Source organism: Panthera leo, chromosome D1 (assembly GCF_018350215.1).
Source record: "Panthera leo isolate Ple1 chromosome D1, P.leo_Ple1_pat1.1, whole genome shotgun sequence".
Taxonomy (NCBI): Eukaryota; Metazoa; Chordata; class Mammalia; order Carnivora; family Felidae; genus Panthera; species Panthera leo.
The window spans coordinates 114,368,141-114,396,039 of record NC_056688.1 but is presented as its reverse complement, the minus strand read 5'-3'; the positions used below and the strand labels follow the sequence as shown (position 1 = coordinate 114,396,039).

Here is a 27,899-nt window from a genome sequence, read left to right as displayed (position 1 = left end):
GAGGTCAAAAAGGGAGGGAGAGAGGGAGAATCCCAAGCAGGCTCCACACTGTCAGCACAGAGGCCCACATGGGGCTTGATCTCACAAACTTGACCTGAGCCGAGATCAAGAGTCTAACGCTTAACCGACTGAGCCACCAGGTGCCCCCGGCAGTTTTATGTTTTAGGACTTTTATTAGGTTGGGTAGTTTCCACGTATTTCTGGCTTGTCGAAGGTCTTTATCATGAAAGGGCACTGAATTCTGCCAAATGTTTCTTCGGCATCAGTTGAGACGATGATGTGTTTCCCTCGCTTTATTCTGCCGATGTGGTGTATCACACTGAGGTGTGTGTGTGGAACCATCCTTGCATTCCATGAATAAACCTCACGTGGTCATGGCATATGATTTTCTAACAACTTCTGAGTCAGTTTGCTAGTATTTTGTTGGGCGTTTCTGCACCATTGCTCATGTGGCTACTGGTCTGGGGCTCTCTTTCCCTACAGTGTCTTTGTCTGACTTTGATGTCAGGGCAATGCAGCGTCACAGAACAAGTTAGGAAGTATTTCCTCCTCTTCATAGGTTTCTTGAAAAAGTTTAAAAAAAAAACCTTTTTTTTCTTTTTTAACATTCATTCGCTTTTGAGAGATGGAGAGAGACAGAGCATGAGCAGGGAAGGGACAGAGAGAGAGGGAGGCACAGAATCCGAAGCAGGCTCCAGGCTCTGAGCTGTCAGCACAAACCCCAACGTGGGGCTTGAACTCATGAAACGTGAGATCATGACCTGAGCCAAAGTCTGACGCTCAACTAACGGAGCCACCCAGGCACCCCAGTTTTTTGGAAAAGTTTAAGAAAGACTGGGGTTAGTTCTCCAAATGTTTGGTAGAATTCACCAGTGAAGCCATCAGGTCCATGGCTTCTCTTTGTTGGGAGAGTTTTGATCACTGGTTCAATCTCCTCACTACTTCTAAATCTATTAGGATTTCCCATTTCCTCCTGATTAATCTTGGTAGCTTTTTTTTTTTTTTTTTTTAAGGTTTTAACTTAAATTCCAGTTAGTTAGCATACAGTTAACTAAAAACATAGCGATGGGGTCTCGGTAGGTTCTGTGTTTCTAGAAATTTGCCCATTTCATCTTAGTTATCCATTTTTTTTGGCATGTAATTGTTCATAGTACTCTCTTATAACCATTGTTATTTCTGTAGAATCGGCAGTAATGTCCCTCTTTCAATATGATTTTAGTATTTGTGTCTTCCCTCTTTTTCTTAGTCCACAAAACTAAAGGTTTGCCAAATTTGTTGATCTTTACAAAGAACCAAGTTTTGGTCTTGATTTTTTTCCTACTGTTTCTCTGTTTTGTTAAGCCCGGCTCTCATCTTCATGATTTTTTCCCTTCTGCTAGCTCTGGCTACTTACTTCTCCCTTTTCTGGTTCCTTATGCTGTAAAGTTGGATTGCTGATTTGTCTTTCTTTAAAAAAAGATTTTTTTTTAATGTTTATTTATTTTTGAGACAGAGAGACAGAACATGAACCGGGGAGGGGCAGAGAGAGAGGGAGACACAGAATCCGAAGCAGGCTCCAGGTTCTGAGCTGTCAGCACAGGGCCCAACGTGGGGCTCGAACCCACGAACCGTGAGATCATGCCCTGAGCTGAAGTCGGACGCTCAACCCACTGAGCCACCCAGGCCCCCATCTCCTCCTGCTTTCAAATTCCTTGTCTTTGGGTCTGGAAGTTTGATTACAACGTTTGTTGAGCTTCCTGGAAGTTTATATTCATGTCAAAAAATGCCTGGGAGGCTCCCAGGCGTTACTTCTCCGAATATTCTCTTTGCCCCTTTCTCTCTCTCTTCGCCTTCTGGGACTCCCACAGCGGGTGTGTTGGTCCGCTTGCTGGTGTCCCACAGATCCCTTAGGCTCTGTTCACTTTGATTTTTTCTTTCTCTTCCTTGGACTTGACCATTTTCTTTGTCCTATCTTCAAGTTCACTATTTTTTTTCTTCTGCCTGCACAATTTTGTCTTGGACCCCCTCAGGTGAATTTTTCATTTCAGTTATTGTGCTTTTTACCTCCAGAATTTGTTTCGTTTCTTTTTAGGTTTGTATTTGTATTTCCATTTTGTTCACGCATGGTTTTCTTGACTTTCTCCACAACTTCTGTCAGTTGTTTTAAAGTCTTCATCTAGTGCATCTGCTATTGGGTCTTTTCAGAGAGAGTTTCATTGATTTATTCTTCCTTTTTATAAACCATACTTTGTGCTTTCTTTGTATGCATTATGAGTTTTTTATTGAACACTGGACATTTGAACTGAAGAATGTGGTAACCCTGGAAATCAAATTCTCCCCCTTCCCCAGGTTGGCAGTTTGTGTTGCTTTTATTTTATGTTATTTTTAAAATTATTGTTACACACTGTCCTGTGCCAAGGATCAGACCAACCTGTAAATGTAATGTCTGCTCAGGTCTTTTCCTAGCCTTTTCCTGGGCATCCCAGGTCATGTTCTAATTTTCCCCTTATTTGCAGTTGTTTTGAATGTCTCAGTCTTCAGTGTCTGGTTCCCAGAAAGGGAAAAAGAGAAGAATGAAGAGGGGAAGGGCACTAGCCCTTTAAATCCTTGGGAAGTCACTTTAGCTGATGGGGGGAGGGGGCTGTGACAATGGCGGCGGGGGGAGGGGGCTGAGGGGGAACAACAGCAGTGGCTCCCTGGCCGTCTGCACCTCTGTGGTCAGAAGCAGCAAACAGCCGTCAGAGCACAGATCCCCAGGATTTGGAGGGCAGGGTCCTTCTTGGCCACCCTGGCTCCCGCAGGTCCTATACAGGCTGTTTCCAGAACACGTGACCGCTTGCCTGGGGCCGGGGGTCAGGTGGGTAGCTGCTGCTGTCCTGACATCCGCTGAAATGGACTGTGACGTGCTTTCTAGGAATTCCCCTGAATGTTGCAGGGTTCAAAATGGGTTCAGGGTTCAAAACGGCTCCATGGGATGGGTTCTGCCTGTGCAGATGTTGTCCAGGTGGGGAGGCGGGCTCTCCCTTCACAGGGCCTCTCTGCCATCTTTCCAGCATCTTCCTGCCTTTACATGTTGAATTACGTTCCGAGTCCCCCCAGAATGGACTGAACGTGGCCCAGAGCAGGGGCCTAATTCCCCTCATTTCGCATCTGGCTAACTGTGCCAGCACAAGGTACCAGAAGCCCCTCTGTGCCTTGCTGTGCTGTCACCTGCGCTCCGGTCTCTGTTCTGTCCCACTGGACTCTCCGTCTGTCATCTAAGTGCAGACAGCAGTCCTTACTGTCTTCACACCCTGTTGTTTCTTTTACAAGAACGCCTTGACTCTCCTTAGCCGTTGGGACTCCCACATGCTTAGAATCAACCTCCCAAGTTTCACCACCACCAAGAGGCGGGACTTGTGGGCGGGGGGGGGGGGGGCATCAGGCTCAGGTAAGTTACCTCGAGGGAAACTAACACCTTCACATACTATTTCGATCCATGAACACAGCACGCCCCTCCGTTTACTGTGGCTCCCACCCTCCAACCCCACGGTGCTGCCTGAAATACTCACTTGCTGGAAGCATCTCTCTGGGGTCCCCCTTTCCACTTTCCTATTTTCAAAACCTTCAGAAAGAACTTTTAAACGTACGCTATTAGCGTCTCGGGGCTGTTTTCAGTGGGATGGTCCCAACAAACCTCACTGGCCGTGTTCCTGGAAGGAGGTGGTCCCTCTCAGCGAGGGCTATCGGCCTCAGAGGGAGTCTTTCCCCTTCCCTCGGGGGCCGCTGTGGCCTCATCGCAGAGCCTGCCCGAGAGCCAGCGGGGACACTCCCGTGGAGGTCTGCGTCTGCTCACTGCGGGTGGCCGAGCCACACTGGCCATCCCCGGCTCGGAGCTGACTCCTCGAAGGGCTCTCCCGCGAGAGGCCGGCACCGGCACTGCGTCCCCACGGACAGGGGTGACGGCTCGGACACCTCCCCCTCAGCGCCACCCTGGGGCCGCGCATCGGTTGCACTCTCTGCCTGGGCAAGCCGCTCTCCGCCTTGCCCCGTTTCTCCCTGCGAGGTCAAGGGGAAGAATGTCTCCATAATCTGGGTCACTGAGGGATGAGGGCTGGGTCCCGCTCCTCCCAGACTGTGCCCACGGAGGCCCCGTGACCGCTGGGTGCTGCCTCAACCCCTGGACACTCTGCCCCCATCTCGATCCAAGTCCCCCGTCCAGCCCCAATGCAGGGCCTCCTGTGCCTCCCTCCCCGCCTGAGGGGTCCCGATGCCTCAGTCATCTCCTGGCACCCTCACCACTTGCCCGGCACCGTGATCCCGCCTGGATCCCAGGCCGGCTTCTGCAACCCGGCTGAGGCCTGCGTGTCACTGTCGAGGGAACCCGGCTCTACCCCCGAAGGCGTCCCGTGTGGCTCACAAGGGGCACGGGGGCAGGACAGGTTGTAGCCTTTTCTAGAACCCCGCCGGTGTGTGTTCCACTCTGACGACTCTCCGCAAGCCCGATCCTGTGAGGGGCTCTGGCAGGCGCCCACAAGAGCTGAGCGACCCCTGTGCCACAGCGACTTTCTTCAGAGTCTGGGTAACCTGGGGGTCACGTCCTCGTTCTCCCCGACCGTCCAGCTCGTCTGGGGCCTGCGGTCGGGAACCGCGGAGGCATGGGGCGTGGAGTTTCGAGGTGGGTCAGCTTTGAGGGCAGAGCCCCACCCAGCCCAGGGCCCAGGCCTCACCCTCCTCCCCTACGCCCCTCAGTCCACGCCGCACGCACCCCGCCCTGCCTGCACAGGCGTGAATGCCACACGCCGTGTTCGACCCACCCACGTGAACCCGACGGAGTTAGCGACTCATCGTAAGGTCTGTACGTTTTCACTTTCCCTTCACACGTGAGGTCTTCTGCTTTAACTCTGCTGATGCCCACGGTTAACAGGCATCGGACGTTACAGCTTAGTAGCAAGACGGTTTGGGCTCCACCAGGGTGAGCGTCTTCCAGGAGACGTGGGGCCAGTGCCTTCTCTTGGGGGCTCTGCCGTGTGGTGCTCCCAGGTCTCCCCCCCCCCGCCCCCCGCCGAGAGCTCCAAGCCTCCCCTAAAACCAGCTGCAGCTTTCCTCCCACAAAGACTGCTCTTCAGAAACAAACCGTTTTTCAACAGGTGTTTGGGGATTATTTTCAAAAGCAAAAATCAAAGAGATCATGCTAACAATAAGCTCTCAGCACCAGGGAAGACGCCCAGAAGGGCTGGGGTCTGCGCGCACCCAAACGCCGGGCGCCACCCGCACTCGCGCACAGTGGGTGACCGGAGGGAATCCTCGTTTACTCCAGGGCCGCAGTGGACCGGAGGCCGGGACTGGAGCCCTCCATGCCTGTCTGGGCGCAGGGGAAACCACAGCCAGGCTCCCCTCCCCTGCAAGCCAGCATCTGCCGTGAGGACGGTGGGAAGGTGAAGGATGACGCGCGTCAGTCCAGAGGGTCTGGGAGGCGTGGGAAGGAGCAGGGAGTTGCCAGGTGGCTCAACAAGGGGACGTTGAGGAGAGGCTAAGGGAGGCCAGTGTCTGTGCAAAGGCCCTGGGGCGGGGCTTGCCGGCAGTGGCTGGAGCAGGGTTGGGGAGTGGGTGTAGGAGAGGATCCGGAGACCCTTGCAGGGGCTCTGGCCTGCCGGGCGTTCTGGGCACACGAAGGACGTGACCCAGCCTGAGCAGGTGTGAGGGCAGAGGCAGGAGGACGTCCAGAGGTGAGAGCAGGATTCCCCAAGCCCCCACCTCCCGCATCCTCGGTCCTGCCTCTGCACACACGTCCCCACTCCTGTCCCAAAGCCCCTCTCCTGGCCACGCCCCCAGCTGGGCCTTCTCCCTCCGGAACCCTGAGCACTCTGAGCTGGACCCGACGTGGAAATGTTCCTGGGGGCCCCGCAGTGACACGCGCCGTGTCCACGCCCCAGCTCACCACCTGGGGCCCTGCAACACAGGCGGAAGAGCCCTCCCCACAGGCCCTGCCTCACCCTCTCCTCCCACCTCTCTGCCCCGGCCCAGGGCGAGCACCTGCCAGGAGCGGCCAGGGTCTGCTCTCAGACATCTCTCTCACTTGCGTGGAGGTGCGAGGGCCGTGGGCACTGGGAGGGCGGACAAGCCATCTGCTGCAGACTGAACGAGCCCCCCAAGGTCCTATGTGGAAGCCCGACCCCCAGTGTGATGGCGTCCGGATGTGCGGCCTTTGGCAGGTCACGAGGTCATGACGCGCAGCCCCCAAGACAGGACTGGCGCCTGGTGAGGAGGTCCCAGGGGGCCACTTCCCCCTTCTGTGACGTGAGGACACAGGGAGACGACGGCCCTCTCCAGACACCAAGTCGTGGGCGTCCAGCCTCCAGAGCGGTGAGAAAGCAGTGTGCACCGTCTGCGTCCCGTCTGCGGTGTCCTGTTGCAGCAGCCGGCCGGACGCGCGGACACACCACCTCTACTGGCAGACGAGACGATCGTGCATTCGGAAACCCACGGAGCCGGTGCACAGAAGTGGCGGTGGCAGACGGGCCACACGGGCCAGCAGCCTCCCCCACCCTGACGATGAGCAGCCACGACAGCAAACGACAACCGGGGCGTGAAGGTTACGAGGCGGTGCTCTCCGTGGCAGCACGGCTCAGGGGATCGCGGGCTCGGGGGGGCGGAGCCCAGGCTGCCTCTGGGACAGCTCGGGACCATGTGCTGCCAGGCTGGCTCCTGGCAGTTCGACCCAGCCCAGAACCGCCCTTGAGGGTGCCGAGGAGGGGACCCCAGGGCGGCACAGCCTCAGACACCGGCCCCAAGCACGTCGGAGTAGCAGACGCCCAGACGGCAGGGGGAAGGGCGCGGGGCCCTGGGCGGCGGCCGTCTGCAAGGACAGGCTTCAGACATCGGGGCTCCGGGGGCAAGCTGGAGGGGCCGCCCGCCTTCTCGACACGTGGCCGGGACCCTCCCCGCGTCCAGCGCTGTCGGCTGGAGGAGAGGCTGTGCTCCCCATGGATGGCCCTACAACACTGTGCCAAGCAGACAGGACAGTGACCCCAGCCCTTCCCAGGGGCACCCCGGGATCAGACGGGCCACCGGGGCCCCGTTACCATCCGCGTCTACGGGGCCACAGACCCACCCGCCGTCATGTCTCGGCTGAGTGCACGGCTGCGACACCAGCAGACCCCACCAGCGATCCCCTTGACGTGGAGTAACGGCTCCTGCGGTTAAGGGGGAGCCCCGAGCCCCAGATTTGTGTCACACAGTCACGGGCACTGGGTGCCACGCTCCGTGGGGCGCACGTGGCTCTTGAACCGCTCCACGGTCTCCCGGGCAGCGTCCAACCCGCCACCGGTCTGCCCGCTCAGCTGCCAAGCCCAGTGGCTGTGTCCTCACTTCCGGCGGTTGCGGGCTTCTTTCCGGTCTCCCAGCCTCTCGTCCTCTGCTCCCACTCTGCGTTTTGCCCTGTTTTCCCATTTTAAGTCCCCGCTGGTGTTCGGGGCAGGTCTGAAGGTCTCATGCTCCCAAGCCGTGCTTCACGGCCGCTCCCGTGCACACAGACGTCCTGGGGCCGTGTGCCCACTCGGTCCCCGGAGGCCGGGCCCACACCGTGTCCTTCCAGGAAGAACGTGCTTCTGCTCCCGGCACGCAGCACGATCTCTCCTCGGGGGCTCCCAGGGCTGCGGGCTTCCAGCAATCTCCGGCTTGCCTCCTTGGGCTGCCTTCCCTTCCAGCTCCTTCTCGCACCAGCTGGACAGCAGCTCCTCCATCGGGAGCCAGGCCCGTGGCCTTGAGAAGGCTCGTCCTGGGTGCCTAGGACCACAGCACCTGCCAGCACGACGGAGCGCCTGCCTCGTGGTGCGCGTCTGGGGAACGTTGGGGAGCAGACAGACGGACCCCCCCGTCCCCCCCAACGCTCCATGCAGCACCCCCAGGCGCTCGGGGACGTCTTCTTCTAGCTCAGCCCTGCAGCGAGCTCGGCCTCGCTGGCACTCTGGGTGCTGCGCCCAGGGTCCGAACGAGGCGAGCTCCTGGCTTCCTCACGTGCCGTCGGCATGAGCACACGCCGTCCTCAGCCGCTGTGGGCAGAAGGCATTTATGGGGACACAGAGCCAGCGGCAGCGAGCCCCGTGGAGCAGCACACCCTGCGGGACCCCACCTTGGGGACGGGGTGGGGGCGCAGGGCCACCTCCCTTGCGGGCCGGGCCGTGAAGGCCGGCCTGCTGCCGCAGCCCCTCGGGCACCGGAGCCCCACTCGGAGCCCGAGTCCCCGGAGGTGAGGTCGTGACTCCAGGCGCAAACGCAGCACAAGTCCCAACCGCGGCACCGGGGCCTCCTCCCCGTCCCTGGAATCCAAACCGCAAACCTCCTGCCGGGAACACACCTTTCAGGGTAACGTTCTGAACCGAGCCAGCGGCTTTTCCCTCCAGTCGTACATCCTGCAAGTGATTTATTAGCCAGTGCGCTCCAAGCAAAGTGAAAAATCACTCGGGAACCAAGACGGTCAAGTTTCATCGGAGGAGTTTAATTCTCTATTTTTATAGATATCATTTATTAAATTAGAAGGCTGATAAGCAAAAATATATTTTACAAAGATAGATCTGGACTCTGCACCCCAACAGACACTCGAGAAAGCTCCGAGGATCGTTCCCGCCAGCAGCCGCAGACGTGCCGCCGGAGGGGGTCTGTTCGCCGAAGGAGCCGCGGGAAGGACCCACGTGCACAGACACCGCATCCTCACCGCCCTGACAGCGCCGGGGCCGCCACCAGAGGAAACGCCACCGACCGGCTCGCAGAGGGCGGAGGCCCCGGCACCAGTAGCCGCCCTGGCTCGTGGGAGTCCGTGGCGGCCACGCCACAGCCGTGCGAGAAGCACGTCCCTCGGCCGCTTCGGAGGAACCGTGACGTCCCCCGGGAGGAGCGGGCCGCCACAGGCACGAGCCCACACGCAGGACAGCGGGGCGCGCAGGAGGAAAGGACAGCCTAGCACAGGCAGCGATGGCCGGCCGGGTGCGGGCTCTCTAGGACGCCACAAACACGGTGTTGGCAAGAAAAGGGGAGCAGAAGCGACAGGTTCAGGGTCCCTCTCCTGCCAGCCGAGGCCCTGTGAGCAAGCCTGGTGCCTGTCCCCGAGGGGAGCGCGTCCCTGACACGCACAAACACCCCCACAGCTTTAAGGCGGAAGGCGGCACCGGGGCCCGGGGGGGACCTGGGGTCCCGGATGTGTGTCCGTGAAGGTCGCCCCCAAGTGAGAGCCGCAGGCCTGCCCGATGCTTTCGCCCGTCTGGGGAGGAATCTGCGCGAGGACGCGGGCCCAAACCGTCCGATGTGGGAACTCCTGCTTCGCGAGAAGGCAGGGCTCCCACGTCCTAGCCGGCGGTCGGGACTCGGTGGAGGCAAATCTTCACGGAGAACCCTCGCCTGGTGAGGCCGCCACGCCGGCCGGACACGCTCCTTCAGGCTTCTGTGCGCCGACCCCGGGCCACCACGCACTCGCCGCTGGCGGCAGCACCCTCCAACCGACAGGAGGCCCCGCGTGCAGCGAAGGCTGGACGGAGTCCGGTCCTCAGGCTGAGCCTTCGCAGGGCCACACGGCTGGGGGCTGCGGGGCCCACGGCAACAAGACCGTCTGGAGGCAAGCGTGCGTGCACGCGCCTGGGCTAGGCAGTGCCCGAGCCCCCTCCCGCGTTGCAGATTTCCACCAGGTGTCCCCCACCCTGTCCCATCCTGTGGTCACAACGGGAGCCTCGGCCGCCACGCGGTCCACAGCGCCGCACACGCACCCCTTGCCTCTAGGAAGCCTCGAACATTCATCGGTTTGCTATTTTTTTGTCCAAACCGAACCCGCAGGACTGGTACACGTTTACTTAAATCAACGTCAGTTGTAAGCCAACGGTTCCTGATACCCTTTAATAAACAAATACAAAGTACTGCCCCTTCTACTTTTCACCCTCAGTTTTACGTTCTGTTCCAAGAGCTGGTCAGGGAGCGGAGGGCAGTCCCTCGGAAAAACAGCCCACAAAGTCGGCGTGAGACACGGCAGGAAAACGCTTAACAGGGTCCCCAGGGCAGCCCTGCTCCAGAGCCCACGGGTGGGGACGGGCGGGTGGACGGACATCAGCGCTGAGCCTGCTGCTGGCTGGCAACACAGAGGTCAGCCTGCCCAGGACGCTGGTGAGCGGCCCCGGACCACAGGCAAGGAACAAGGGACGGACGTGAATTTGAAGCGTGACCTGGAAAAATCATCCCAATCGGCTGTCAATGCTCTATGTGCCTGAAACACGAGGTCTACCCCAACTAAGTAAAGTAACCGCATGCCATCGTCAAACCAGGAGGGCACGGGACGCTTTCTAAAGCGCCGGCAGAGTCAGGCTGCTCGCACGGAGCGCTCTCGGGACAGCCTGCGGAGCAGAAGCACACGGCACTTGAAGACACAGGTCCCTAAGCGGCAGGGGGCAGAGCGTGTGGACAGGACACGGCGCACGTGCCCACTCTTCTCCCGACAAAGCGGGGGACAGGCCCGCCCACACCCGCACCCAAGCGGTGGTGGCACTCAGCGGCTGGGGACCAACGACCCGCATGCATCCCAAACGAGGGTGAGGACTGGGGCTACAGATGGCTGAGAAAAGGCTACACGGGGCTCCTTCGCAGGAACGGGGAGGGGGGCGGGGCCGGCAAGTCGACAGGGGCAGAGGCAGCGTGGCGGCCGGGGCCCTAGGACTCTTCGCCCATCTGGAGCAGGGAGTTGATGGCTGCGTCCCTGTCCCCTCTCTGGGCTTCCAGCACGGAGCGGGTCACCTCCCGGTCCATGTTGGGGAACATGTCCTGGATGGCCTTCAGATCCTCCTCGCTGCAGCGGGGCTGGGTGCTCACGGCCGCCGGGGGCAGGGCCACGGGCACCACGCCAGGGCCGCACACGGCGGGCACACCTGCAAGTGAGATGCGGTTGAGGGGCACACACGATGGTACCCACGCCCACACCGAGCTCCGGCCCACGGCCCCACGCACGACTCCACCGCCCGCGGCCTTCCTCCCCAGCAGGTGCTCGCTATCCCAGAGCCGGGATGCGCCGCTCGAGCTGCGGTCTCTTAAAGTCCCGGATCATACCACAGGGGCCCGCCTGCGGGACCTGAAGGCCACAAAGAAATTCTGCCAGGGAACGGCCGGCACAGGGGGTGGATGGCCTGCTAGTGACCACGGCGCGGGCCGTGCACCAGGCGGGTCCCTCTGCCGCGCACGAGCACGCTAGTGAAACCCGAGAGCCAGGCACGCACCCGCGAGCATTTCTTATCGCACGCCAAGCCGCGAGGAACCGCGGACCCAGCTCTCCAGTCCACTGTCTACAGGATGGATGGAAACACGGGCAGAACAGCGGCGGAGGATTTTCCAGACCAGGGGGCACCTTTCGCCATCTCTCAGGAACTGGCGTCCTTCACGCCCTGGCTCCACGGCCACCGTGCCTCCCAGGTACTACTTTGGCTCAGAAAAACCCGGAAGCAGAGAGAACTTCTGAAAGGCTCTTAGCGCTCCCAGGATCAGCTCCCCCATGGGACCCCCACCCCACCCCTGCAGCTCATGGGTCTCTGCCTGCTGGGGCTGGGGGGGGGGGGGGGTAGCACCTATAGTTAGCCCCCTCCCGTGGGGGCCACAGCTCAAAGGTTCTGCCTGCCCTCCGGAAGCAGGGTCCGCAGACACACGCGTCACGTATGCGCACACCCATGCACACGAACACCGCAGGTCACAGGTGCGCACGCACACACTCGCACACCACACTTCACTCGTCACGCACATGCACACCCTCCTGATGAGGTCAGGGAGTCTGTGTTCGCAGCAAAGGAGACGCTGCAGCACAAGCTTCACGCAAACAGGGGCAGCGGGTGCAAGTCCTTGTTTGCGGGAAATGCGACTGGGGCCGGTGGCGCCTCGGTCCGAGACGTCCAGGCAAACACGACTTCCTCTCCTTGGTAACTTCCTGCAACTCCATGCCCCAAAACTTACTGATGCACGTCAAAAGAGAAGTTCAAAGTCTCCAACTATACAGAAGTCTGGCCTTTCCCAAAATAAACATTTTAGGGCAAACTTGAGCACAAAGTTCTCATTTATAGAATGAACTAAGAAACCAGAAAAAGGCCAGTGACACATCTGGTCTCCTGACAAGGCAGACTTTCCGTTAACCGAATGTGTCCTGGTGCTGCTGGCCGTGTGGGTCCCCGCACGTCCCCCAGAAACACGTGTGAGGTCCCCACCTGGGCACACGTGAACAAGATGGCCGTCGGGAGCAGCGCCCGGAGAAAAGACGTACAGGCACAGACCCCAGGAGGGGCCCCGTGACCATGGAGGCAGAGGCAGCGAGGCAGCCACAGCCCAGGCCGCCTGAGCCCCAGAAGCTAGAGGGGACCACAAGGGTCCCACCCCAGCACCTCTGCTGCCGACTCCCGGGAGCACGGCCCGCCCGTGCCTCGACTTTGTGCTTTGGCCTCCAGAAGGGCGAAAAGAGATTTCTGCTGCCTTAGGCTATCACTGTCTGTGGGACTCTGTTACGGCCGCCCCGGGCGCTCATACCTTTGGTGAGCCCCACAAGGTGCCTGTTCGTCCTCCAACCTCCAACGAGGGGCAGTTAAACCATAAGCTCACACAGACCCTTTAACCGCCACAGGGAAGGGCGCCACTGAGACCCAAGGACAGAGGTCCTCACGCTGACCTCAACGCAAAGCAGGGCTCCCCACGGCACTGTGCTCTGACCCGACTCCCTGCACCGTGCCATCTCAGGTAGAGGCCACGGTGACCCGGGGCTGCCCCGCCCCCCTTCTCTCAGGGAGGGATCACCATCCTGCCCTGCCCACCTGCTGCCTACTTTTACGGCCATCTACCGCAGGGGCTGGTGAAGTCCAGTCACCGTTGCAGCCAGGAGCGGGAGTCCGCCAACAGCTGACGTTAAAGTTTGAAAATTCAAAGGCGTGAAAGCTACAATCCAATTGGATTTTGCCATACAGCCACAAATCGCTACTTTTATAAAAGTGAATGAACACGACACAACGGGAACATCAGGGCATACGGTTCACTCTGCCCCACAGAGCGTGATCTTTCGTGCCGGTAACGCATACGCTAACGTGTTTAGAAATTACGTTTCCATACCTCGTCAACTTCAACTTGCCAATGATCAAGGGAAAAAAATCCTATATTCCACAGTCGCGTAAAAGATTCAAATGTAAGACCAGACCCTTGTGTTTGGAAGGGCCCCACGAGTCACATGCAGACAGGGCTCAGCCTCCACGCTGCACTACGAGAGTCCAGGGCAGGAGAAGTGGCACACACCTGTGATGGGCACGTAGCCGACACCTTGCTGGTACACGGTGGGCATCAGGACCACAGGCTGAGGCGGCATCATCACGGCAGCCGGCAGCGCCTAGAACACACCAAGGACGATCACGGGGTCACAGAAGAACACAGCACACACTGAAACCTCCCGTGTGGCCCTGCCCACGTGGATGTCCCAACACTGCCCTGGCGGAAGGTCGGGGCGAGTGGTTCGGCTACAGGGGTTGTTTAGAGCCTCCGATGGAGATGCGATCGGAAGGGAACACGGTTCAGGGAAGCAAGTCAGTACTCTCTGCGTCAGCACCTGTAACATTTCCTGACTGCCTCTAAAATCTTAACCGCTCAGCTATCGCGGTCACGATTCTGTGTTTACGTGAAAACTGTTAAAGCCGCGTAACGAGACGTTTGTGAGTAAAATCACATCGGTGTTGGGATTTGCTTTCCAACAGCCCAGGGATGAGCAGCGGGGACGAAACTCTGCCGGGCTGGGAGACCACCCTCACAGCCCGACCACCTCCCTGCCACCACACCTGCAGCGGACTTCCTTGAGGCAAAGTGAAAACAAGGACACCACCACTCCCTTGGGGGGACAAAGGCAGTGGCAAGAGCCCAGGGTCCCAGACCCCTCCGCCCCTGCTTCCCACCCCAAGAGCAGCGGGTTGACGATGGAGCCACACAAGCCAGGGGACCCGAGGGCCGGCAGCTTCTCCCTTAAACGCCGTGTGGCCCTGAGACCCCTCTCCGCCACGGGGTGAGTCTGCCCCCCGGCCACAGGCCACCACACAACGCCGCTCCTCCCGCCAAAACACCTGATACCTGCTGGCCAAGGTCCCGTCCCTCGGGGACAAACAGCTCCACTGAGCTTAGCTGCCACTCAGCCTGCCCACGTGGCCCATGCCCTCACCGTGTAGGACATGACCAGGTTGATCATGCCCTCCTTGTCATCACCCTGCCGGCCACTCAGGCTGTACCACTCGTCCTCCACCTTGCCCTGCTTCAGGGACTCGGGAATGGTGACGTGTGTCCAGGCGATGCGGTCGTCCATGGAGAAGGCTCGCTGAGGGAGACGGGGGGAGACACACGGGCCACCACTGCCCTGAGGCCCCGCCCTCACCCAGCGGTCCCGCCCCACAGTGCCACCTCTTACCCGAGGCCCCACCCACAGCCTCACCCTGAAGCCCCGTCCCTGGGCCTGCCTCCTCCAAAGAGTTGTTCCTCCCCCCCCCCACCCTAGTATCTGGCCCCTGGCACTGTGCATCCTTCAGCCCTGGTCCAGGCAGTGAGGGCACGGCCTGGGGGGGGGGGGGGGGGGGGCTGCCCCTCTCTCTGCCTTATACAAGTCCCCACCAGGGGAAGAGAGGACCCCACGGGGCCCCGCCCTCATTCCTGTAAGGTCAGGAGAGCCGTGGTCAGTGTCTGGAGATGCGTGGTCTCGTCTCTGCCCGCCCTCCCTGAATCCCTTGCAAGTCCAAAGCCCAGTGGGCATGGACGGGGGAAAGGAGGCACTCTCCCTGCTAACCATGCACTCTGTTCTTCCCCTCCTGTTGCTAAGCAAAGGGAGAGATGGGGTAGGAGGAAGGAACCTGGAAGGAAAAAGAGCCGAGGGCACCACACTGGCGGGGGGAGGGGTCCACCTCTCAGCCCTGCTGCTGCCCAACTCCGTGACCTCTCATCCTGCCGACCAGAGCCCCCGGAGCTCCCGGGCCGGGCCGTGGAAGGCTGGGCTGTCCCACACAGGGGCCCAGAGGACCGGGCTCAGGAAGAGCCCCACTGCATCTGATCCCCCTCAGGAACACCCGGGGGGCTGGCAACTTGCCCAAGAACCCCACTCCCACCCAGCATGGGGTCTGACACACTTTACATCCCACCTGGTCATGAAGGCCGGCCTCCACAAGCCTCGGGTTTGTGGACGAGTTTGGCACTTGAGGAAGGGGAGACGCGTCAACACCGTCTCCACAGAGTGCCTGGTGTCCCTGTCCCTGGTGATGCTGCTTCTGAATGTAGCTGCATGGGACGTATACTTTCCCCCGCCTCCGGGGACACCCCGTCACAAAGCCATGACGCACCCTGTGTCGGGGCACACCTGCAGCTCCTGGGCAGCCTCAGTGGCGGGAAGGCAGGGCACCCGTGGCTCTGGCATCGCCGTGCGCGGCCTGCACCTGCCGGGCCCGTGAAGGCGGCAGAACCTCTCACCTCGTCAAAGATCTCCAGGTAGAAGGAGTCCACGCCAGGGGGCACCGTGCACTGGATGACTTTATTCCAGCGAGGGTTCTTGGCGCCGTTGTGGGCGGTGGGCGTCTCGTACACCGCGTAGCCCAGGCGCAGTCGGCAGTACGGGTCCATGCGGGTCATGCCGTAATTCTTCGCCAGCTTGGCCTGAAACACGACCAACGTTACTAAACAAGCAGCCGCCACCACAGTGAGAGCTGCACATCCACCTCAGCCTTCCACCCCCCAACTCCCCACTTCCGGCATTTTCCCGGGAGCAGGACGTGGCTACAATTGTGCCCGTGGGCAACGGGGGCAGCAGGCCACCGGTCAAGTGAAGGGAGCCGCTGGGCCACGCAGGGCAGCTCCTCCGACGTCCCCTCTGAAGAGGCTGATCAGAGCCAAGAGCCACCCTGGAGCCGCGGCCCGGCTTCACCTTCTGTCCTCTGTCCACTGCTGCGCGTCATGAACCCCGAGGAGCCCAGCCTTCGGCCAGACAGGCTACGTTTGCAGGGAAGAGAAGGCGTGGACGCGGATGAAGGCGGAAGGCTCCGGGGGCCCAGGCGGTCGGTCAGCAAAGGCTCATTCCAAGTGGGTCCGACTGGACCGTAATGGCTCCACACAGAACCCCACAAGGGCACACGAGGGAACAGCCCTGGTGGGGGCTGGGCGAAGACCAGGGGAGGAAGGGTGACCACACAGGTAGCGGGAAGCCACGGGCCACGCCGCGAGGCCCAGCGGGCAAAGTGGGAGCCCAGGCCATGAGGGTCCGGGAGGACCGTGTGGAGGGTGCGCACGGGTGGCTCGTGTGTACCTGAGGTGACCCCATCGGCCCTGGGGGCGTGGCCAGAGTTAGTATCTGGGACTCGTGGTCACCATAAAACCCACGGAACTCGCGAGGCCCGACCGTGGCTCTGTCTGCTGTATGTGTGCGTCTCCTCAAAACCGCGTGCAGTGACTTCCCTCGCTTCGCGGTTTTACAGGAAGTCGTGCTGACCAAAACCACTTTAGATCCTGACAGCGCATTTGGCTTTCCTTGGGATCCGTTCGGCAGCCAGGGCCGGCCTGGAGGGGCTGCCGGCCCACCCTCACGCCTTCACCTTCCCGGCAGCCGCGAGGCCGTCCACACACAGGAGCGGTGCCCGGCCCGGAGCACGAGCCCGTGGAGCTGTTACTGACTATCCCTGCTCCGTCTGGTAGAACCTGGCAACTGTCGCTACTTTTCACGTCTATCGCTTCACCAGCTACGTTTCAGGAGCGCGCCTCGGCAAAGCACGCGTCCACGCAGAAAGCGTGGCACGGCAGCCGGGGCCGGCGCTCCCCACGCGGGACACCCACCTGCACCACGGTGACGCTGAGGCGGCCCACGGCACCCACCGCGCCTCCGTACTGCAGCTGCCGGGCTGCCTGCGCGTCCAGCTGCACCTGCTGCTGCGCGGCCGTGGGCGTGATGCGGAGGAAGTCCTGCGGGAGCTCGCCGACGTACACCTTCGGGGAGAGCGCACGCGCGTTAGCGGGGTGGGAGCTCAGCCTCTTCGTCTACGCAGTGAGGGGCCCGTGGGAGGAGGGTCTGCAGCCCGAGCGCCCCGAACCACCGCGCTGCCCGCGCCCACGGCGGCTGCTCTCTGGCCAGGAGCCCTGTCACTCGGGACAAAGGGGTCGCACACCGGCCTCCCTGGGGGCTCGCCACCTGCTCTGGACACTAACCACGGACTCTCCTGCTCACACCGGCTCCCTGGACAGTCTCAGGCCACATCCAGGTGTCGCACACCCTCTGCCTGCGTGTCTGTGATCTGCTTTCCCTGCTGCCACCAGGGCGAGCTGGGCCCGTGGGCCGCCACGTGCTCGTTCAAACAAGGAGCGAGACGAAATTGGAAGCTGGGTTTCTATCCACACGGAAAACCCTCGCCTGCAACAGTTCAAGCTCAGCACCACCCCAGAAGACAGAAGGAACAGACAAACCAGAGCCCCAGAGACCTCACCCCTCTGCCTCTTGCTGAACCCTATGTCCAAGAGGTGGCCTGGCCTCCCGAGAAGGGCCCGGCTCCCAGGTGGGGCGGGGACGCGCCAGGAGGTGGGCTGCGCGGTGGCCCGAAGGTTCCCAGGAGCCAGTCGTCCGTGAAGGGGCAGCGGCTGAAGCGGGAGTCGGTCGCGACATATGGCGGTGCTGGCCCTGGACAAGGCTCCCCCCGGCACACACGAGCAGAGGGGGCGGCTGTGTCCCGGGGCCAGCAGAGCAAGGACCCACTGGGTGTTCACCACCCCGAGCAGCCTCACACCGCCGCCTCCCTGGGTTCGGGGTCTGGAATGCCCAGATAAACTACTGGCACGGCCCCTGGGACCACAGACCCCCTCAGAAGGGAGCAGGGCCTGTCCTCGAGACGGGACACGAGCTGCGGCACAGGGCCGGTGCTGCCTGTGGTGGTCCGGGGTCCTCCTTAGCTGCCCCACGGGGACACCACACGGGACTCTGGACAAGAGCCTCCAAGCAGCATTATTTTGAGTTATGGCAGACTGCATTTACTGACAACAGCCACTAGGGACCACTTCAGCCGTCCAGGTGCTGGCTACCCTAAGGCCTCAATTGCTGGAGTTCTGGACTTCCGGATGGACCAGGCATCCAGCAGAATTCCAGAAAGCTCCACACTCGCTGAGCTCACAAGCACCACTGGGGAAGCATTTCTCCCCAAGTGCCTTTTGCTGTTTCATTTCAAAAGTCCCCAGAAAGGTCTAGGTTCCTGTCGGTGTCCCCATCTCAGGCCTGGAGGCCACCCAAACCAGGCCCGGAAACCAATGGAAACCAACTCAGGACCCCAGGCCCAGGGACTCTCCCCGGCCACTCCCACCTTGGCAGCAGTCAGCTGGGTGCCCCGGCAGCTTTTCATTGCCAAGCAAGAGCACACCTCTCCTGGCTGCACCCCACGCCAGGCCCCTCCCACGCTGGGACGTGCAGGAGTGATCTCGGCGCCTGGCGGGGGCAGCATCTCATTGGTTTTCATTCTCTGTGTCTGGACCGGGCAGCCTGGAGGGGCCCTGAGTACTCATTACAGACTGAAGGGAAGGCAGCAGCGCCCGGGAGGCCCAGCGTTGCCAGGTGAGGAGAGCGCTGCCTCCCAGGGGGCCTCCCGGCTCACCAGGAGGGCCCAGGGCTCGCCTCGCAAAGAAGGGCGCATGCCCTCCCGGAGGGCCGAGATGCTGTGGCCGGCTTCACGGCTGTGAGACCGATGTCAGTTGCCAGTTGCTGTGGGCAGACGGGAGCCACGTCCCCAGCCGGAGCTCTACCCAGCCGACACCGGGCCGGATGCTGCCTTGCCGACCGTCCATGGGCCTCGCAGCCTCCGCCCGCAGGGTCTGTGGCCGATGCCTGCACCCACGGCTGGCAGACAGACTCACGCACGCGGACCACATTCTCATTTTGTCTGAGAGTAACTGCTTACCCCATGCCACACACCGCAGCTCAGAGGACCCGGCAGGGTGGGCTGTGGACCACACACGCATACGCAGGGATGGTGGTGACAGCGTGCTGCTCAGGCATGGGGATCGTATGTCTATCTCCTTCGTCCCATCGTCAGTACAGGACTTCCAGAACTCATCTGGGCTTAAGGAGAACACTCTGCTTTTTAATTGGGGGTGAGGGAGGATAAAATTGTATCAAACGCCAAAGACATAGTATTCTTTTCCAACAAGGTTTTAACGCTAAAACTATAAATGTGAGACAAGGATTTTTATCACATGAATTAATAGCACAAACAAAACACGGGAAGGGAGAGAGGTGGACCCCATGAGCACTGACAGGCTGGGGGACACCAGGTTCCTGAGAAGCCCGGAGGACATCGTGTCCCATGGTCTTCTCCCACCCGAGGGACGCATTACAGAATCCCCGAGCGGCAGGCCTTAGGCTGTCACAGTCCCCAGAACAAGCAAAGTCTGAGATGGCCCCGGAGCGCAGGCCACGGACGACCTATGGCAGCTGGATGCCACACGGGGCCCTTGCCGGAACCTGAGCCCAGGAGGGACGGGGGGAGAAACGTGGGGTGTCCAAATCAAACCTGCAGTGGCAGTCACGTACCAAAGCCAAAGCCAGGTCTCTGGCTGTGACCAGTGGACCTTGGTGACACGAGGTGCAGATATACTGTCTATGAGAGCACACTACAGCTCTCCACACCGTCTGCAACTGATCCGTAACTCTAAAATTTCAGGTTTATTAGAAAAAATTCCAATTTAACTTAACAAGGAAGAAAGAGGAAGGACACCGTGCTTCACTTCCTACAAAGTAAAAATCTTACAAAATCTTGGTTATGCACCTGCTGCCCAGGAGCTGCCAGACAGGCCTGCCCGCTGTCGCAGCCCAAGTTCGTCCGAGCGAGCAGGTTCCACCACCTTAACCAGTCCCTGCTCATGACAAAATGGTGACGCGTCAGGTGTCCCACGCACGTCCAGGCGCCGACAGGAACCCCCCTGCCCCAGTGACAGTCTGCAAAGGCCACGGTAACACCTGTATTACTGACACGTATTCAATGTTCAGGACTGATTTTTGCCACATTGTGATGGAGGAAGGGTCACGTAAAAACACATGCTTTATCCTGGCTCCCAGCCCGGAGGGAAAAGAGAACGATCACTCCTGCTACAACGTAAATAGCAGATCACATCTGAAAATGCAACCTGGCTCACACTTACAGGCTGAACACAGAGTCCCGACCCAGGCCTGGGGCAGGCGGTCTCTCAAGGAGCGCTGCAAACCACTTCCGCCTGCTGCCCCTCGTCGAGTCTAGGGCTGCAGACACACCGTCTAGGGCTCCTGTCCCGTGCGCCCACTCACGCTCTACGTACAAACGGGACTCTTCAGTTAATGTGGGGCTAAGAACGACTCAAGTTTCTACGTTAAAAGTTACGTTAAAAACTGAAAAGCCATGGACACTCCACTTGGTATCCGTTTTTGCTGAGCAACCTCTAATGTGACTTATTTACTCACATCAAATTACGCATACTCGTTAGCTATTCATGCAAATGTAGTACCGACATACCCAAGAATTTAAAAATTCATTCAACTGTTACTTTTCCAGTAAAACATCTGGAAAATTTTTAATGAACTTTTAACTTTCGCGTGGTGTGAAAAAGTACTTCCTAATCCACCGCTGGATGTTCTTTTTGGCGCCTCGGCTCGGTGGCAGGACAGAGAGATCCTGTGGCACGAAAACTAACGTGAGAGCAGCTGCCACGAGGCACAGCGCCTGCGTCCCCCACCGAGTCCCGGGCAACACGACGCCCAACAAAACCGTGGCGACGTGCGGGCCGTCGGCCACGCTGAGGCCTTGGGTTCCTTCCGCACCTTCCGGGGGCTGGCATCCGCCGTGAGGACGCACTCAGGCCTCCGGACCCCACACCATGACCCAGAGGGGACCCCACACAAATGCCTCCGTGGTCCCTGGTTCATCCCACAGCTCTCGTTCCACATCACTCACGACTGGAACTGCGGCCGAAGGGGATGGAGGAATGTGACCGCACAGAAACAGAAGCCCATGTGGCCAAGAACCGCAGGGATGCCAAGGGCCTGGCGGCGAAGTCAGGTGCTCACGGGACAAGGACCCCCAACCTCGGGACGGTGTCTGGTGGGCCAGGGGCCCTGGAGCCTCCCCACGGTCCCGGGGGCCTGTCCTGCTGCGGCCTATCACACCCTGTGGCCTGTCCCCCCAAGTGACCGCATGGGGGGGTGACTCTGACCCCCAGCCTGGCCGCTGACTGAGTCCCCACTGCACGGGGGCCGAGGCGCTGGCCCCAACGTCCCAAGGGAGGGAGCCTGGGCAGCGAGGAGCCAGGCCTGCCGTGTCTCTCACTGAGCCCCGCCTGGCATCCAACCGCAGAGTGTGACGGCGGGTGGGCCGGTTGGACGAGGATGGCGGTGTGTGGGTGGCACAGAGGCAGAGAAACAGATTCTGTCTGCTCTGAAGGCAGAGAGGCAGGGCTTCCTAAGGGGACAGAGGGGAGGCGAGGTCATCCAAATGTTCCAGCCTGAGTGCTGTGCAGGGTGGAACCACTTCCATACGGGATTGGGGGGGGGGGGCGGGGATGCAGGGGAAGGTGTGAGAGAAGCAGGGGCTGCCTGGCGCTGTCTGGAACCTTCTGGGGAGAAGGCAAGGAGCGGCAGGACACACAGATGTGGAGTTCAGGAAGGAGACCTAGGAGGAGGGAGGAGGCAGGCAGCCACTATGGTGTTGGGGACCTGAAGCCAGGGTCCCCAAGTGAGCGAGGACACGCAGAAAAGGGGGAGGGGCACCTGGGGGGCTCAGCCGGTTGGGCATCCAACTCTTGATTTCAGCTCAGGTCACGATCTCGTGGTTCACAGGTTCGAGTCCCGCGTCGGGCTCTGGGTAGACAGCGCGGAACCTGCTTGGAATTCTCTTTCTCTGCCCCTTCCCTTCCCCCTCTCTCAAAATAAACAAATAAACCTTTAAAAACAATTTAAAAAAAGAAAAGAGAAGGAGCTGGTGCAAGGACAGTCCAGGTAGAGACAGTGGCCTCAGAGCAGGGAAAGGCTGCTGTCCGCTGGCTCATGGGTGAGGACCGTGCCCAGAGTGCCTGAGAACTCGGCCGGGGGAGCCCCTGAACCCTGAGTGCACCGCTGCCGTGTCCCTGTTCAGAACGCCCTCCGCCCACGGTCCCCCAAAGCTCAGGCGGCCTCCAGGGGCCTCCTGCCCTCAGCTCACGCAGCGGCCCTCCCAGGGTCCATAGCCCTGCACCAGCAGCCCCTCGGCCCCCACAGTGTCAGGGCAGAGTGGTGGGAGGTGTGGGGGACGGTAAATGGTGCCCACAAAAGGGCACCGACGGCCGTGGGGAAGTGCAGGGTTCCTCGAGAAGCGGAAATGAATTTGCAGGAACCTAGCAGCTCACTCGTTCAGGTGCTTCCTGCGGGTTGGGCCCGGGCCAGGCTGCATTCATGCCACAGTCCGTCCTTTCGCGAGTCGGGTGACCAGGAGCAGAGACGCCAGACAACTGGCCCACAGTCAGAGCTCAGTGTCACTCAGCGAACCGGACTGAGACCTCTGGGCCCACAGTGCTGACCCAGGACAGGGTTGGGGGATGGGGGGAGGGCCCTGGGAATGCGGGGGGGGGGGGGGGGGGGGGGCGGCCGATGCCAGGGGAAGGACGGCACGTGCGGACCTGGACGACAGTCAGGCCAGAGCCCTGCACAGGCGAGAAGAGGGGCGGCGGGTGGCATTTCAAAACCAAACCCGGGACAGCCAGCCTCCAGCGGAAATTCTCAAAGCAAAACAAAGTGGCCCAGAGGTCTGAGGAACAGGAAGAGGAAACAGCAACGGCATATGTAACAAAATTGCACCCCCGTTGGGAAGACGTCCCTCAGGGTTACGTCCTGATCAGGAGGCGGGTAAATATAACTGACTTCAGACCCCGGTAAGAATGCATGTTAAAGCTTCTACGATAACAACGAAGAGGGCAGAAAAGAAGAAAAAACTGAATTTCAAAAACTGTATTTAATCAACCCAAAAGAAGGAGAAAAAAAGAAAAAATGGACAAACATATGTGCAAAGGAAAACATCTGAAAAGAACATGTGTATAACTATATAAAATTACTTAACATGTTTCACTTAAAAAACAAAGACACTTCTTAGATTTGACTTTAAAAATCTACATACTGTTGACGATAAACCAATCTTAAATATAAATGTGCAGAAAGATATCAAGTCAAAGAATGGGAAAAAAACCCAAAAAACCCTAAGGCAAACATTCCCACACTAACATCAGACAAAATAAGAAAGGTTCTGTGCAGTCAGTAAGGTCACCGCACCCCAACAAGGTGTGACCTACGGAAAGGTCCAGAATTCCGACCCTGGATGCAGCAGCCTCGGGCCAGAGCAGAGAGAAACGGGCTGCCCACCAGCCGTAGGACCCGGGCCAGCGGGGAGGGGCTGGCAGGGCAGGTGGGTCCACTGGAGCAGAAGAAGGCGTGCCACGGCAGACAGTGTGAGCAGGAGGCCCGTGGGCTCGCCATGGTGCCCAGAAAAGAAACGCCAAACACGAGCCTGAAGAGAAAACCACTCTTCCCTGCGAATCCCGGAAGTTCCCGAGCAAGAACGGAGCCTGATCCAGCCTTTGCTGTACAACTGTTTCAGGACACACAGTCCCAGTTAATCACCACAGAACACGGGACAAAATACAAACACCACCCTCTGCCATCCCTGATGAAGTCACTGGTTCAGCAATAATTATCAGTATCTGCACACTGCTATCTACATTTGCAACTTCTTTGCATTTAGTTATATAATTACACGTTCGTTTGTTTACATTTATGTGCAAGTGAGAACGTTCCTACCACGTTATCTTTCAAAAACAATCGTTGTCAATGAGGCTGATGAGGACCTGCAGGGCCTCAGGTCACTGGAACACCACCTAGCAGAGCACCTTGGGTCAGGAGGGAAGGGGGTATTCAAGGGGAGGGCGGTGGGCTCAGCCCAAACCTGCTGACTGATCAGCCCCTCTAGAAGGATGACCAGGGGTCGTGCTCAGCCAGGGCCCCAGCAGCCTGAACTCCGTGGGGGCCACCCACACATCTGTGAGGGAGCCCAAAAAAGCTGATGCTGCCTCTGACTGAGCCTTGATCCCCATCCCCATGAGCTGATGGCACCACCGAGTGAACTCCCCTGAGTTCTAACAAGGCAGGGGGCCCATCAGGTGCCTCTCAAGAGTCTGTGCGCTGGACAGAAACCCTGGAAAGAAAAAGGTTGTCGTTACAGGAACACCAGCACTGTTACCAGTGGGGCAAACAGCATGGGTCAGGGGCATCACTCGGCTGAGGCTCCGGGAAGAAACCAGCCTGGACAGACAAATGCCAAAGACCCCTCTCAGCCCCGCTGAAGGGACGACGCAGAGCAGGGGCAACCCGGAGGAGCTAACCCCGCCCTGTCCTGGCCCCGCCCCACCCCTCAGGCTTCCCTGAGCAAGGACACAGGAACCCCACGCCCCAGGCAGGCTACCCTAGCGGGGGGACTCTGCGGGAGGCGGTGGTCCGGTGGTCGGACTTCAGAGTACCCCCAGTGAGTCCAGGCTCTGGGTCCCCTGGAGTGCTGGTGCAGCACGCTGGGATGGGGCCCGCCGGCATAGGGCTAACGTTCAGGACCCGGCACCCCAGCACTGACAAATGCTCGCTTCGCCACCACCAGCTGGGACGGCAGCTGCCTTCTGTTCACGGCCCGGCACCCGTGTTAGTCCTGTTCCTCCACAGGGAGTGGGGCTCGATCAAGTCAGCGCGCCCTGGCTAGAGGAGAACCACCAGACCCTTAACAACTGCCACCGCCCGCCGGTGAGCCCGGAGGGGAGCGGTGGGCTGCGTGCCAGGCACCAGCTGTGAGAGCAGGTTTACACTGTAGCGACCGGATGAAGCCCAAGCAGCAAACCCATTCGCTGCCCGTGGGCCTTTTGTCTGGAAAAGCACCCTGGCCGTGCCCGCTGCCCTCAGTGCCGCAGGCGCCCACCCTCTCTCCCTCCGGGCCTGCCTGCTTCCCAGCCCCAGCCCCACAACGCCAGCTCCTCCCTCAGGTGTCAGGGCTTGTGGCACCTCCCACGAGAACCCTACCCACCCCAACCCCGATAGTGACAGGCCACCTGGAGTTAAGACGCACAGCTCTGAGTGTGTGGCTCGTCTGCGTGCTTTTGACCCGTTTGTTTCCCGTGCTGCGCTGGAAGAACCTGACGGCGGGCATACCCGGCCGCCCCAAACATCACGAGCAACGTCACGGCTGAGTACGTCACTGGCACTCAAGACCCCAGCCCCTGCTGACACCTCCCTGGAGCCCCCAGCAGCTCTGGCCCACACGTAACGTTACTGCACGTGGACAAGCCGTGTGCTGCACACCCACACGCGGATGCAGGCCACACGAGTGTCACACATGCCGGGAAACAGCGCACACCGAGGAAGTCGGACCAGGAACCCTGGGAGGGCACAGACCCCATATGTGTGAGCACGGACACTCCTACTCGCTCGCTATGGGGTGTACGGGGCTTCCGCTGTGTGCTGTCACCGAGCTGAATGTCCCCTCGGTACCGGGACGCGCTCACCTTCCCTGACTGCTCCCTTCACACAGGACACCGAGCCCAGCTTTGTATGTGTTTACACTCAGTCTCGTGCCACCAGTGAAGTTCCGCACAAGTTCCCAGGAGGGAAAGGAGCTCCCAGGAGGCTGGGGACACGTGACAGGCCAGGAGCCCACTGCTCCTGGGAGGAGGATGTGGGAAGAGAGACAAGCTGCTGATCTGGTCCCTTGCTTCTCGGATCACCCAGCTGCATAAAATGGGAACCTGCTGGCAGTGAGCCCGCCCGCGGTAAGTCACTGAAGACGGAAAGATGGACACACTGCGAGGAGGGGCCCAGAACTCCCTCGCAGGCTCTGGACGCTTCCACACTAAGGTCTGATAAGTGTCTGGACCTAAAGCGGGCTCCTAACAAAACCTGGTTTTCCTTTCAAGCTCGGGAACAACGTTCTGAGAAGATTCTCCTCTGGTCTTCACAAACAGGAGTCATCCACGTCCCCTCTGAACCATGAGAAGCCCTGCTACCTGGGAGCCTACACGCAGGAGCTGACTTAACTGAAAACACATGAAGGCATCACATCAGAGAAACCTTTTTCCTACTCAAAAGGGCCAAAACAGTCCTCTACTGTCCGCGTTGAGCTGCTGTCGATAAAAACCTCCCCGTTTGTGACGACCTGTCCCTGATGCAGTCTGAATGAGCTGCTGGGAAGCCGCCTCACCCTGGAGCCATCCTGAGCCAGTCTACACTTGCTCTCCTGCAACAGCCCAATGAGCTTTGGGGACCAGACAGGAGCCCTCAGAAGGAGAACTGGGAAGGTCCCTCCCAGGTCCTCGGTTCCCACCCTCTCATTTGCAAAAACAAAGAAAAAATAAACAACCATAGGGGTTGAGAAGTGGCCTCTGACCCGGGAAGCGGCTTGTGAACCTCACACTTCCTGGGAGAAGCGCAGAGACCATCTGGGGTTCAGGGTCCTCCTCTATAGAGAGACAGTCTTGAGGAGCCTCCTTCATGTGAGGACCATCCGGGGTGCCAGGGACCTCCTCTACCCGGGGTGCGGGGTGGCACCCACCGGAGTGGGTGGGGTCTCCGTCAGGGGGACCCAGCCGGGTACAGGCGGCCTCCCCCGTCCAGGGAACCCACCGAGAGGGCGGGGTGGGGTGCCTGCTCCGCCCGGGGTGCGGGGCCTCCCCCGTTCCGGGCCGGCCCCGCCGCGCTGCCGCCCCGCCTAGAGCCCGATGTCGGGCCCTCCCAGAGGCTCCGGAGCCTGCCGCTCCCCGCTTCCCGTCCCCCGCCCGGACCCTCACCGGCCCGCGCTGCGTGCTGACGGTGGTCGCCATGATGCTACGCGGCCTCCGCCTCGCCCACCGGGAGCGGACGCGCCCGCAACCCTCGGCGCCGGAGTCTGCGACGCCGACTGCTGTCCCCGCGAGGCCGCCGCCGCCGCCGCCGCCGCCGCCGCCTCGGTCAGCTGACGGCCGGCCCCGCCCCCGCACCGCCCACTGCGCAGGCGCCGTGTCCGCCCCACCCCTTCCGGCGCCGCACGCATGCACGCACGCACGCGCGCTCCCGGCAGGCGCCTGCGTAGCTGATATCTTCGGGCCGCAGCCCCGCGAAATGGCTCCCGAGCTGGCCGTGTGCGCATGCGCGCCGGCCGGGCGCGCCGATCACGTGGCTGGCGGAGGCCTCGCAGGGCGCGCGGCTCTGCTGCAGTGGAGCGGAGGGGCAGCCAGGTGCTGGGGCGGGTGACTTCAGGATTCTCCACCTCGGAGCCTCCGAGCGGAGCGGAGGCAAAGCGACCGGGTAGTCCTGCAGCTGCCCCAAATTCTCGGGGCGGGGGAGCCCTTACACGCAGATGTGTTGGTGCGACGGGGGCGAGGGAGCTGCTGGGGTGCGGCCGGTCTCGGAGAACCAGTCGCGGTGCCCGCTGTCGCGCGAGGGCCGGTGCACGGGCCACTCGCTACCACCGGGCGCGGCGAGGCTGCGGCCGCCGTAGTCGTGTGCGACCGCACGCACGCCCTCAGGGCCAGGACTGCTTCCCAACCCCCTCCCGTGCTTTCCCCGCGTCCGCTTCGGGGATCACCTGCGGCGCTCTAGCCTCCCCTGGCCTTCTCTCCGTCCAGACGAGAAGTCGGAACACAGAATTACCTCTGCCCCCTGACAGCGTCAGAACCAGAGCAGAAACCCGCTTCCTCACACCTTCTGCATCATTACCTGCAGAAACCCAGTCCTTCGTGATGTTCTCCTTAGTTGCAACCGGTAATCACTCCAACTTGGTACACTTGACCTGGACCGTCCTTTCCCGCTGTGCACACTCACCAGGGCTGTCACAAGTGGCTGACCCACTCACTACGTAGTCTGTGCAGTCAGCATATATGCCAGACCAACTGGGAGTCTT

The 27,899-nt window shown here is 60.4% G+C and overlaps 1 protein-coding gene across 3 annotated transcripts; it reads right to left on the bottom strand.

Annotated features, from left to right (window-relative positions):
* Nucleotides 1–8,437: 8,437 nt before the first annotated feature.
* Nucleotides 8,438–26,955, bottom strand: LOC122199663 (toll interacting protein). Of its 3 annotated transcripts, none has more exons than XM_042904917.1 (6): nt 26,809–26,955; nt 16,798–16,947; nt 15,445–15,627; nt 14,156–14,308; nt 13,249–13,339; nt 8,438–10,862 (listed from the first exon to the last, which is right to left on the bottom strand). In XM_042904917.1, the coding sequence occupies exons 1-6, from the start codon at nt 26,839–26,841 to the stop codon at nt 10,648–10,650; spliced, it is 825 nt and encodes a 274-aa protein (XP_042760851.1). In that variant the 5' UTR covers nt 26,842–26,955; the 3' UTR covers nt 8,438–10,647. The 3 variants fall into 3 exon arrangements, with proteins under 3 accessions (XP_042760851.1, XP_042760852.1, XP_042760853.1); XM_042904918.1 differs by lacking the exon at nt 26,809–26,955 and adding an exon at nt 18,897–18,921; XM_042904919.1 differs by lacking the exons at nt 13,249–13,339; nt 14,156–14,308; nt 15,445–15,627 and having other exon boundaries at nt 10,714–10,862.
* Between the last annotated feature and the right edge of the window lie 944 nt (nt 26,956–27,899).